Source organism: Cnephaeus nilssonii (genome assembly GCF_951640355.1).
Source record: "Cnephaeus nilssonii genome assembly, chromosome: 15".
NCBI classification, from domain to species: Eukaryota; Metazoa; Chordata; class Mammalia; order Chiroptera; family Vespertilionidae; genus Cnephaeus; species Cnephaeus nilssonii.
This window is the reverse complement of record NC_137086.1, coordinates 11,366,935-11,379,733: the sequence shown is the minus strand read 5'-3', so window position 1 is coordinate 11,379,733 and position 12,799 is coordinate 11,366,935. Positions and strand designations below refer to the sequence as shown.

The following is a 12,799-nucleotide window of genomic DNA, read 5'->3' as shown; positions in this document are numbered from 1 at the left end:
AGTCGGGTGGGCTGCCCACCTGGGCGGCTGTGGCTCACACAGCGCCGAGCCGTCCCTCTCTCAGGCCTACAAGGGTGGGCCCGGCTGTGGATGGAGCTTCTTCTCAGCTCTGGTCACCCCACTTCACACCAAGGGCTCTCGAGCAAACGCAGCCTATAGCTGGAGCTTCACAGCACCCTGGCCAGCGGGTGCCCTTACTCACAGGGTCCTCCATGCCTCCCCCAATCCCAGCTGTCAGTACTGCAGAGAGGGGACGCATCGCCAACCCCAGGGTGCTCTGCTCTCAGATGCACAAAACTGGGGCTCCGGGCCCTTGCATGTCAGTATGTATTCGCCTCAATCTCCAAAGAGATACTCAGCACACATGTGCATACACACACAAGTGCACATGTGTTTGCACGCACTCACATGCACACATTCTCCCTCTGTGTGAGGCCAGTGGGCTGCACTCCTAGCTGATCTCTGAGCTCTGCTGCTGTGGCCAACCTAGGAGCCACATCATAGAAAGAACAAGGAAAGGAGCCGGCGTTACTCTTGCAGCCACCCTAGAGGCTTGGGGTTTTCCTTGGATTCCCTGGACTCTAGACTCTCTCCTTCTCTTTCTCCACCTACTGGCCCTCCTGCCCTCCATGGTCCCGCCTCCTTCTGCCCACCTGTCTTCTCAGAGGCCCTCGGGGCCTGGAAGGACCCCACTCCACTGGAGGGGATTAGGGGAGGAGTAGGGTGGCTCAGGCCTGGAGGGTGGCCAGGCTCCCCTGAGTTCCCTGAATCCCCTGTGACCCACATTTAGAAATCACTAGACCTTGGGGTGGAGGAGATTAGCTGATACCCTGAGGCCTCTGCCCTCACCAGGGCTCCAGGTCCCTCTCTCCCCAGCCCTATGGGATCCCTGCCCGACAGGCTTAGATGGGCTGAGGTGAGAGGCTGTGGGGCAAGGGGACTGTGGGACGGACGAGAGGCCAATGGGGAGCATGGGGGTCAGCAGGGCCAGGGGCTAAGTCTGCAGTGTCTCTGGCCCACACCCTCTCACACCCGTCCCCTTGTCTCCTCATTTCTTCTCCCTACTCAGCAAAGGCAAAGAGAAGACCAAGGGAGGCAGAGATGGCGAGCACAAGTAGGTGTCCCAGGCCAGGGCGGAGCCCACGGGGCTCGAAGGGTCCTCACCACAGGGTGCGGATGTTGGGGTGGCCCATGTCGGAGGCTTAGTCATGGGCTGTCCTGGCGGAGTCAGCACCAGGGGATGGCAGGGAGAGGGAGGTCTCGCCACTCGACCATGGGAGTGAGGGACAGGGAGGTGTGAGGGTGGGTTGGGCAGTGGCCGGGCCTTCTCATTTCCATTCCCTCCTCCCTCCTTTCAGTGTCTTGATTCCGCTTCCACTTCCCTGTTCAGCTCCCACCACTGAGTCAGGCCTCAGGTGTCCCTGTGTGGGAGGGTGTGAAGTCAAAGGAGCTGGGGAGGCTCAAGAAGCCAATGACCGCCTTTAGAGTCAAGGCAGGGCCGGGCAGATGGACATGAAGCCCTGGAGGCCTAAGGAAGACACACTAAGGGGCGTCTCACAGTCCGAGCGCACAGTAGGTCCACTGTAAATGCTGGTTCCTTAGCACTGCTCTATTCTAATCTCTTGCCATTTCCAATTAACATGTGAGATAAAGTAAACTGGCGCTTACTATTCTAACTTAATGTGTCGAGCCTTAGGTTGATTAAAAGGGTAGGAAAATGGGACTCCTAAGAGGAGATTAAACAAGTTGAAACTGTTTAGCCTAAAGAAGAAAAACGTGCGGGAACTGGTTTGAAAGCTCTGGAAGGTTGTTGTGTGGCAAAGCTGTTTGTTTCTCTCTCCAATGGGGAGAAGTAAGTGGAAATAGGTGTAAGCTGCAGTAAAGAAAATTTAAGAATAGAGCCATGGAGAGACTCTTGCTCCCTGTGAGTATGTGAGATTCTGGGATAGTCTGGTTTGGGGAGATGGGAAATCTGTTCCCATGATGCTGTTTGCGCGGGCCTTGCAAGGGGGTGGGTCACGGGGGAGAGCTGAGGAGGCAGGTCCCCTGGCCAACGTGCGGGTAAGCGCACAGGGCCGCCTGGCCTGCGGTACGGCAAGGGCACATGTGCCAGCAGGCCAGTTTGGAGACAGGTTCCTGTGTGAAGGGCCAACCTGTCCTGCCCAGATGTGGGCAGACATTCAGCACTCACTGAAATTCAACACACCTTGAGAGATGACGGTAAACGCTGAGGCGATGACATTACCGGTGCTGGAGCATGGGAAATAAGAGAAAGAAACCCACAAAGGAGCACTTGGGGAACAGTGATCCAGAGAAGATCCCCACACGCTGCTTCTATTCCGCAGCATTTTGCTTCTCCTGAGGCCTGAGCTAATGAGACCAGACAGTCCCATTGAAGGAGAAGCCTTGGGCAGCCATGGCCAGCTGTGCATTTTCAGACACGTCCCTCTAAGTCACAACCTCCAGAATAACAGAGAGACCAAAGTGGTGGGACCCAGCTCACTACCTTTAGTTTGGCCAACGTTCCCAGTCATTGTGAACACCAAGGTCTCCTCAGGACCCCCAGTGCATCTCCCAACCACAGGGACATCCTTCTAGATCTGAGCCATGGAACCAGTAAGGAAGTCATCAGGTCTTCAGATGCAAAAAGGGTTTACAATGAGTGAACTCACTTGAAAGTCTTTTCTCTAGAGAGAAGTCGCGGTCTAACCTGTAGGTGCATAGCATTCTGACTTTGATGAATCCAGGAAGGGGAAGCCCAAATGTGATCATAAATCCTCAGTGGGTCCTCGAGGCCCACCACCCCGGCCCTGTTTCTCCTGCTTTCATGCAGCCATGAATAAAAAAAAAAGCCACTTGGTTGCAAAATAATTTTTCACCAAGTTGATTATTGGCTTTCTCACCACATTATATCTTTAGTAATTAAAGAACCCCCTAGACCAAATGCAGAATTTTAGTTTTAACCTCAGCCACCAGTAACCTAATCAAACGATTCGATTTTTTTTTAAAGTCCAAATCTTTAATCCATGTAGATCATCTTCAAATTTCACCGATTAACATTTATTTCAATAATAACCTTTGCCCTTTGCCCAGAGTAGCAAGCACGCTGCTTTCCATTAACTGGCGCTGTGATAGATTCCAAAGGCATCTACTTTCCTGCTTGAGGGCACCTTTCGTTCCCTCTCCTCCCGTTATTACATCCCAGAAAGCATGATGCTGGAGAGCGCAGGCGGATTAGCGTCCCCCAGCCTCCCTTCACCTGCCTGATGCCTTTGTAGGAAACCATGAACATGCCAGGTGCTTCCTAAACTGTGAGCTGGTGCCACATGAAAGGGGTGGTTCTTGGTTGCTCTCTCGTTGGGAGACAGACACACACCTGTCCATGTCTTGCCGGCAGATGAAGAGGAAAGGAAGGGCCTGGGGCGAGGATCAGGCCAGGTTTGGGGCGGGGGGGCGGGGAGGGGATGAGATTGACTCTCCAACCCTGAGTAGAGAGGCTTGAGGTTTCTAGACCACCTCTCCAAGGACAGAATGGTTTCGCCCAACTCACGTTAACTAGCATAAGGAGCACGGGCCTTGGGTAAGTAATATGCCTATGGGATAAATAACTATTGGGAAAACATTTCTGGGTTTATTAACTGAGCTAACACATCACAGAACCTTAGGGATCTACATATAAAAAAAATGGAGTGGGCTGAATGGTAGCCACACACAAAAAAAAGGTATGTCTATGTTCTAATTCCTGGAAGCTGTGAACATTACCTTATTTAGAAAGGGAGTCTTTGCAGATGCAATTAAGGTAAGGATCTTGAGATGAGGATATCATATTGGAATATCCAAGTGGGCCCTAAATCCAATACCAAATGTCCTTGTAAGAGATACAAAGTGGAGAAATTTTAAAAAAAGAAAGAAAGAAAAAGAACAGCGGTGTTGAGAACCATAGTCAAGCCTCCACAGGGAGATGCATGGCCCAAGAAGGGTGGGCTCAGCTATAGGTGAGTTTAGGGTTGCAGCCTGCACCTCACCCCACTTGGGCCTACAGGAGGACAGGGCCACACCCAGGAGGAGGGACAATGGGAAGTGGACGGAGTCAGGTATCCACCTAATGCAATATTAATGGAGTAAAGGAATACTGCCCTTTTTCCCATGCTGGACCTACTCCTGGTCCCTCCTGGCACCAGGGATCACAGGCTCGGCTGCGGGGATATCACGGAAGGGACAGTGAGGACCCCTGCCCCTTCCCTCAGCCCCCCCGACTGCAGGGCCTTCCACCTGAGGGCACAAGGCCACACCAAGCCAGAGGAAGAGGTAGGAACTATGGAGTCTGCCATACGTTCCTGGGGACTGGTGGAGGGGGAGATTCCACAGCGAGAGGGGACAGACCGCAGGGGCCTTTTTAAAGCCAGGACCAAAGACAGATGGGAAAGAGCCTATTTCCTCCTTTTCGCTGGGGACCAAGGAGGATCCCAGGGCACAGGGAGGTTGGGAAAGACAGGGCAGGCTGTGAGCACCAGGGCCATCTGAGAAGCGAGCAGCTAGTTTCAACCACATCTCCCAGCACCTCGGCCTCCGCCCCTCTGAGTCCTGCTCCTGACTTCTGTTCTGATGCTTTGTGTTGGGTTGGCTGGCTTGCTTTCCACCCAGTGCAGGGATGTAGGGAGCAGGGACGTAGAAGAGCAGCTTGGGGCACTGGCGGAGCTTGGAGCTCTAAGACTGGACTGAGAAGGGCTGAGGTCAGCCCAGGATCCCGAGGGGCTCCAATTAAGAGGTGCTTGCCAACTGCAGGCCACCTCCTCTGGTCGCTGGCTCCCGACCTGTTCCTCAGTGGTGGGAAGGCTTGGGGGGGGGGGGGGGGAGTAAGTGGTGGGGTTCCCTCTGCCCGAATCCCCCCCTATTGGCTTCCAGTTTGGGAAGTTTGGTACCAGTAGGTGAGGGGCTGGGGTTTGGATGTCCTTTCCCTTGCGTTCTCTCTCGGGTTTTGCTCTTCTGTTGGTGTGTCTTCCTCCTGGCACCCCTCTCCCTCCACCTCCTCATTCTGGCGGCTCCTCTCACAGAACCGGGAGGAGCGTGTTCTCCGCCATGAAGCTCGGGAAGAACCGGCTCCACAAGGAGGAAACCCAAAGACAAGGTACGAACGCGTGCACCTGCCCTCGGTCTAGCGCCCATCTCTCCGCTCCGGAGACCAAACCCCACCTCTCTGCAGCCAGGCTCTCCTGTGATTGGCCGGCGGAGCCACGTGGGCGGGGCCTGGCCTCCCATTGGCTGGCGGAGGAGCCAGGCCCTGACCGTGGCCCTCCGGCAGGGGTCGCTGTGAAGGCTGAGGGCTGAGGATGGAACCGCATCTCTAGAGGCTAGACTAGAGCCAAGCAGAGCCCCCTGCCCAGCGGGCCTGTTTATGCCCTCTGCCCCCATTCTGCTTTCTCCATAGAGAAGTCTAGAGATTTGTAGTTAGAGTAGGGATAACAAAAAAACAGAAGTTGTTAGGTCAATTCCTTATTTCTGGGGCAAAACCTGACTCCCTAGAATGTTTGCCGGGTCCTGCCTTTTCCCTCTCAGGGGGCTGCAGGGAAGGCCCTGGGGAGAGGGGCAGGGTGGGCCCCGGAGGCTGGAGTGGCCTGTGGCACTGGCCCCCCAGGAGCAGCAGGCTGGGGAGGGGGGAGACGGTTGTTTAAGAGGAGGACAGGCAGCAAACGGGAGGAATGGAGTGGATAAAGGTGTGTGTAGCTTTCTGACCCAGGTCCTATTGATCACCTGCCCTCCCTCGGGGCACCTGGCTGCACTCCCCGTGTCCGCTGTGTGGCCCACTGGCCCCAGAATCTCTCTCCCCTCCTCTTGCCCCCATGCCAATTCCAGCTGTGGAGAGGACACAGCTGCTGGCTGAGGCCCAAACCAACGACCCTTGGGTGGCTTCCTAGAATCATCATTTCTGTGTCTCATTGGAGTAATACACGTTAGTACAGGATTAGGTTCTGAATTCCATCAGCCATTTTACATGGATAAATTTCTTCCTAAGCCTCAGTTTCCCCATGTGTGACATGAGAATAGCGCCCATCTTGGCGGGCATGGCTATGAGGACTAGAGATATGTGTATAAAGTGCCTGGCATTGTGCCTGGCACATGGTAGCCACTCAACAAATGGTAGCTATTGTTATGAGTGGTATATAAGTATGTGTCCTTTATTTCCTACCTCTTCCATGAGGCTACTCAGTGCTTAAGTAACTTACAATAGAAGAGTTACTTTCTATTAAAATTTTAAAAAGCAAAACCAGATATCACTAAAATCAATTAAAATTAAAGATCAATTGCCCTAACTGGTTTGGCTCAGTGGATAGAGTGTCGGCCTGTGGACTCAAGGGTCCCAGGTTCGATTCCGGTCAAGGGCATGTACTTTGGTTGCAGGCACATACCCAGTAGGGAGTGTGCAGGAGGCAGCTGATCGATGTTTCTAACTCTCTATCCCTCTCCCTTCCTCTCTGTAAAAAATCAATAAAATATATTTTTTTAAATTAAAGATCAAGATGAGGTAGGAAACTGTAGATATACAGGCTATAATATTCTTAGCAGATGCTAATAGATATACCTTGAATTTAACTGTTAGCTTCCCTAATGCCAAAGCACAAGGGTAAAGACCACCACTATCCCACCATCCCGCCCACCTAACCAGCCTTCCTTCTTCCCCAGATGAACCAGCAGTGCTGGAGATGGATGACCTTGACCGCCTGGGCGTTCGGCTGGCAGAGGGGATGGATCCAGACTGCGTGTCTCTAGCTTCTGTCACAGCTCTCACCACCAATGTCTCCAACAAGCGGTGAGTGGGCAGAGCCCCACATCCCCAATTGCCCCGCCCCCCCGCCCCCCCCCCCCCCCACACACACACACCATCAGGCAGGAATGTTAGAATTTGGGTTCACCTGAACCCTGCCCCTTTCTTCTTCTCCTGGCTGTCTCTCTCAGCGCTCCCTGCAAAGGCAGAGTGCAGCAGTTGTGGGCCTGTTCCCAGGGCCCTGAACACCTCCAGGCCAGGGAAATCGCAGAGCCATCCAGCCCGTATTGGAACCTGCCCTTCTGATGTCTGCCTCCCTGTTAATTATGCTATTGCTTAGTCCTCTCTGCTGGGGCCTCCGAAAACAACTACTCCCCCTTCGGTTTGACAGTCCTGGGTGTTTGAAGACTCCAGTTCTGTCCTTCCACCCTTCTCCAAAATCTAACCACTCCTCCCCTGCAAGCAACCCCCTTACACCAGGCCTCACAGTACGTTCTCCTCCTCAGATCCAAGCCAGACATTAAGATGGAGCCAAGTGCCGGGCGGCCCATGGATTACCAGGTAGGTGGGCCAACTAGAGTCCTTAAGCCTTTCAGACACTGCTCTGGTGGGGGGAGGGATGTGGTCTGGCTAGATGTGCATTACAGACTCTGCGGAGGCATGGGTCCGGGGGTCATGGACAACCTCAGCCAGTTATAAGTCCCCAGAGTAAGCTTGTCCCTGGAAGGACACAGAGAAGCGGCATAAAAAGAGAGGTACAAACCCAAAGAGGAGCTTGAAAACCCGGCTTATGCTGCTCAAAGCTCTCCCAGGATTCCGTGTCCGGAACTGACTTCATCAAGTAAGAGGGACCTGGGAGAACCGTAAAGAGACCAAGGAGCACCCTCTCCAAAAATCCCAACAGTAAGAGCCTCTGAAGAAAGATGTCTTTGGTGCCTTTTTAAAGAGTGTTGCATTATTTTAATGCTGTAAGCAATGTCAACCCTGGTTATCTATAGATAGTGAGAGTGTGGGTGTTTCTTCTTGGTTTTGCTCCTCTGTATTCTCTGAAATTAACACTTAATTTTTTTGTAATGTCCTAAAACTGGAGACAAAATGGCTGAGATAGGGAGAGATCTACAGCTGTAAGATGAATGTGGCCACCGTGCAGACTGGCCACTGCTGGGACAAGGCCACATGGGGTAACTGGACACCAGTGCAGCCCTCCCAGCCTGGGACATGATGGGAGCACAGCTCCTCAGATGCCGGGCACTAGACAGAGAAGACCTGAGAAGCTGTAGGCTCATACAGGAGAGACTTCGTTGTAGATCGAGTGGCCATTGCTACTACAGGAGCCACCTGGCAAAGTTGTTCTTAAAGCAGCCCAGCCCCCTGCCTGGTCAGCGGTAACTTATATTCACGCTCAAACAGAGGAGGCCTCATGCCAGTTAGTGATCACGCTCAAACAGAGGAGGCCTCGTGCCAGTTAGTGATCACGCTCAAACAGAGGAGGCCTCGTGCCAGTTAGTGATCACGCTCAAACAGAGGCGGCCTCGTGCCAATTCGTGACACTTGTGCTACATTAACATAAACAGGTTACATCCTCGCCTACACGCATGCGTATGGCAAATTGGCCTCGATCATCTGGCGTTCTCTGATTAGGGGTCCCACAGACCTGATCCTCAGCTTTGCAGGACCACACCCTCAATTTTGTCTCTCTTCCCAGAGTTGCTCAGAGCCTGCGGGGCTGAATTACATCAACACAGCTCACAACAGGCTAATGGACAAGCCAGAAGCACCCAGTGCCCATTTACAAACTGAAAGCAGGAAGGGCCCAGAGACCACCCATTGCTTAGACCTCCCTGGGGGCTAATGAGACCCAGCTATAGGTCAGAAGACTGCTGGGTGTTCCTAGCATTGAGTGGGTGTGCTGTCTGGTGAGAGGGGACAGAGCCTTCAAGAGACCCCACCTGGCCTAGGTACCAGCGCCAGACCCCAGAATCAGTGTGAGTCCCCTCTCCCGGGTTAGAGCTTATCTTTTATGCCCAATTCCCAGATCCCTCGCACACCACCTCAAAGACAGCCCCACCTCATCTCGCTGAGGTGATGACGTAATGTACTAGATGGCACCTTTCTTTGTATCAAATACATCAGTTCATGTTTTCTCCAGACACACCTTGTCTCCCTTAATCCTCACCTCAGTCCCTGACCATCTTTGCAGGTGCTTGAAAAATAGCCCCAGACAGTGTCAAATGGCTCTGCCTCTGTGGTTCTAGATAACCTCAAGCCACTGGGCTCCTGAAAGGTTTGGGTATGTCACCCCCCACTCACCTCTCTGCAAAAATCCAAGCATTCTAAGACTTCTGAGGGCTTTTCCAGGGCACTGGGCTCAGGGCTTGACTCCCCTGTGTGCTGAGAACAGGCAAATTCCAAAGAACAAAGACCCCATAGTCAGATACTGTTGCCTCCACAGTGTCGCCGGCCTGCCAGGTAAGGGCACACAGAAAATGGAGTCGTTGCTGTTAAGGGAACTGTATTTTTTGAAGGTTTACCATATGCTAGATACTAGGTCAGGAGCTGTATCTGTGTTTTCCATTTAAGTTAATGTCATTCTTAGAACCCTCCAAATATAGGGATTACTACATTTCATAGGTGAGACATGGAGGGCCAAAGAAGGTAAGGAGCTTGATCAGGTCCCAGTTACTCAGAGCTAGATCCGGGGTTCAAACCTCAGGGTGTCTGACTGCAGCAGCGAGAACGGCTCATTTCTCTCTAATTGAACCCTTTGGACAGTCACTCCCTGTTCAGCTTTAGCTCACTGCCTGCTGCTTGCTTTCCAAAGCTCTTTCCAACTGCTTCCTGCCAGAGACTTCTAGGAACTAAACCCGTGGTCGGCAAACTGCGGCTCGCGAGCCACATGCGGCTCTTGGGCCCCTTGAGTGTGGCTCTTCCACAAAATACCACGGCCTGGGCGAGTCTATTTTGAAGAAGTGGCGTTAGAAGAAGTTTAAGTTTAAAAAATTTGGCTCTCAGAAGAAATTTCAATCGCTGTACTGTTGATATCTGGCTCTGTTGACTAATGAGTTTGCCGACCACTGGACTAAACAGACACTCTCCCTCCAAACACTTTGTACACAATCTAAATGGAACGAAACCGTTGTAATTAACCTGGTATCTCGGGATTTCCTGACAGGTTCATTCACGTCTCAACTGCAAGTGTTAACACACGTGGCGAGAGAGAGCGTTGAGGATGCAAATGTTGAATTATTCTTGCTTCCAGGAAGTACCACATAGAAAGCAGGAACACCTGCCAGAAGGAACTCGACTCTCCTGGAGAAGTTGGCTTTGCTGAGTTAGAGAGGCCTCAGAAAGCGCAGCCAGTTGGTGACAGGAGAGGGACTTAGCTGAGCTCAGATTCAGGGAGGATCCTGCGGCCTCAGAACACGGAAAAGGCCATGGCATACTCATCCCCCGCCTTTCCTCTGTTTAGGATGTGTGTAATGTGCAAACCCCGTTAGGATTACTGACGTCTCAAAAGCGAGAAGCCGCAGTCTCTTCCTGGTGAATATGCAGTTTCCCATCAGAGTGAGCAAAGGTCGGCCCTGGGCAGAGAGGTGCCTGGCGGATGATCAAGTCTTGAGTCTATTCCCTCCATATGCAAGTTCAATATTCTCTCTTCCCAGCACCAAGACCCTATACGTTTTCACCTCCAAACATCTCTCCAGTTTTCACCTCTATGTCATCTTCCTCCCACTGACGCTAGACCCCCAGCCTCGACGGCAACATTGCACCCACTTCTTCTCTGGTCTCCCTACCCTCAGATTACCTCCTCCACTTCATCCTCTGCCATCTTCTCAAAAAGCAGATCTGGCCATGTCACATCTCTGCCACCAGGAGGTGCAGGAAGGTAAAGGATATTTAGGTGCTAAAGGGGCATCACCTCTCATCTCCAGCTCCCAGCTAGCGTTCTTACCGCATGATCAGATCGCTCAGAAGCAGGTCACCACGCACTTTGACTCTTGGGTTCTCCCAAGACAAAGGTATAGATTTACATTTAGCATTGTTCCTTGCGATGGCTTTTATGAGGCCACCTAGGGATTAGGTGTCTTATCTTGGAAGGAGAGGGTGGAACAGTCAATTACGAAAAGTGTCTCCTTGATCAGCTGTCAGTCGGTCCCATTGTGGCTCTATTTGCCTCTTCACCTTCCATCCAGGAAAAATAAAGTCCTCTGCTGCTGATTAGAGACTGGGAGCGAAGGATGGCCAATCCCCTCCCTCATGTTCTGTGTGTTGTTGTTTTTAATTTCAAGTCCCATTGATGCATTCCCCTCTACAGAGCCCCACTTGGGGGAGGAGCAGCAGGATGGCATTCCTAGAGCATAAATATTTAAATATATGCTGCTTTTAAAATAGCCCTGTAAGAGGCCATCACCAGCACCATGCAGTGGCCTCAATTGTACATTCTCAGGGTTCCCCTTGGGGCCACCACTCAGCCAGCAAAGAGTACCCTCTAGAGCCTCTCTTCTCCCTTTTACTTCATTCAACCCTCTGCCCTCCTCCCCTCTCCACCTCCGACCTCCTGTGAGTCAGAGCTGCCAACCAGGGCTGTCTGCCATCCTGGGCTCTGCTCAGTGCAGGAAGGTGGAAACTTTGGGTTCTGAAAAAGGCTGTTACCATGGCCGGGTCTCTGTTTGAAAATCATAAAAATGGAGCAACTGCTCATATTGGGAAGGTCAATCTCCTGATGGCGTATCTTTAGCACCTTATTATGCCAAATCTGTGTCTATCTATTTCCTAGTCTTGAGTTACCTCAAGTCTTTTTTTTTTATGGAAGAGAGGATATGGGTTAGTTGTGGAAAAATTATGAGATTTAAAAATATATATTTGGTATAAAAAGTTTCATCGGGGTCAAAACTCTATAAACTATTGTGCAAAGAATATTCTGGAAGGACTTCTAATGTCTATTTACTCTCTTCACAAGTAAACTCTGAGTTAAATTAATTAGCTCTATTTCCTTCTGAGCTCCCTTGAGAAATGGTGATTATTGAACTTCTTCAAAGCTCCAGATTCTGAGCTCCATTCCCTTGGTACTTCCAATTCCAAATAGAAATGCCTGAGTTCATAGTTCAAGTGCTCCTTCAATTAGTAAATGTTCAGTTTCCAGTTCTGTATACTTTCCTAGCAACGTTCTCATTGACATCAGTTTCTATTTTTCTTAACATCTTTAGTTTTGATGTATAAAATTTTCTTGACCTTTAGCATATTTATAAGACTCTCATGGACACGGTGGATGATAATTGTTGTGATTATTTGTTTTTTATGAAAAGGGAAAATGATTCTCTTGAGTGAAATCATATTTAGAAGTTGCATCAAAGCACAGCAATTAAAATACCAGATCTCCCAAAAGAGAAGCATGAAAAGCAACCTGTACAGTTTCATGAGAAGAAATGTGCTGAAGTAAATGCGAATTCTAGCTCAGCAAAGCCCATTTTGTTAAAATGCAAGTTCAAGAGAGTTGACTGAAACAATTGTGAGCATCATATAGACCCTGTCTTCTTGGGAGACCAACCATTTAACTGAAAGCTGACTTGACTCTGGCTGAACCAGCTCCAGGGCTCACACATTTTTCCCTCTGGCCTCCCTCTCTCCTGCTTGCAGGTCAGCATCACCGTGATCGAGGCTCGGCAGCTGGTGGGCCTGAACATGGACCCTGTGGTGTGCGTGGAGGTGGGCGACGACAAGAAGTACACATCTATGAAGGAGTCCACTAACTGCCCCTACTACAATGAGGTCAGTGCCCATGGCCCCAGGTGGGGAAAGGGACCTCCCAAAATGTGGCAGGAGGCTGGGCCCTACCCCCACCTGGGCCCAATAGGAGCATCTGGGAGTCAAGAGACACAAACAGCTACCAGCATGGGTGACCTTGACCCACCCTGTTACTACCACTAGAACACTGACCTGCAGTCTAGATTCTGTGAACCCCAATCTAGATCCCAGCCTGACTCTGGTCTGGCCGGGGCCACTCTTTGAAAGAGCACCCCCCAGGCATCCCCATGC

General features: G+C 51.3%; 1 protein-coding gene across 5 annotated transcripts in view; it reads left to right on the top strand.

Moving 5' to 3' along the window:
* The window catches only part of OTOF (otoferlin), a gene marked incomplete at both ends in the record, with an annotated part of 72,479 nt that overhangs the window by 30,407 nt on the left and 29,273 nt on the right, over window positions 1-12,799 (top strand). For 4 of the 5 annotated variants that reach the window (XM_079791610.1, XM_079791607.1, XM_079791611.1 and 1 more), the window contains 4 exons: window positions 5,055-5,128; window positions 6,682-6,808; window positions 7,270-7,324; window positions 12,401-12,532. In XM_079791610.1, coding sequence (XP_079647736.1) covers window positions 5,055-5,128; window positions 6,682-6,808; window positions 7,270-7,324; window positions 12,401-12,532 — 388 coding nt within the window. Of the gene's footprint in view, window positions 1-1,069; window positions 1,115-5,054; window positions 5,129-6,681; window positions 6,809-7,269; window positions 7,325-12,400; window positions 12,533-12,799 lie in introns of all 5 variants that reach the window. The other variant, XM_079791609.1, reaches the window with a different exon arrangement.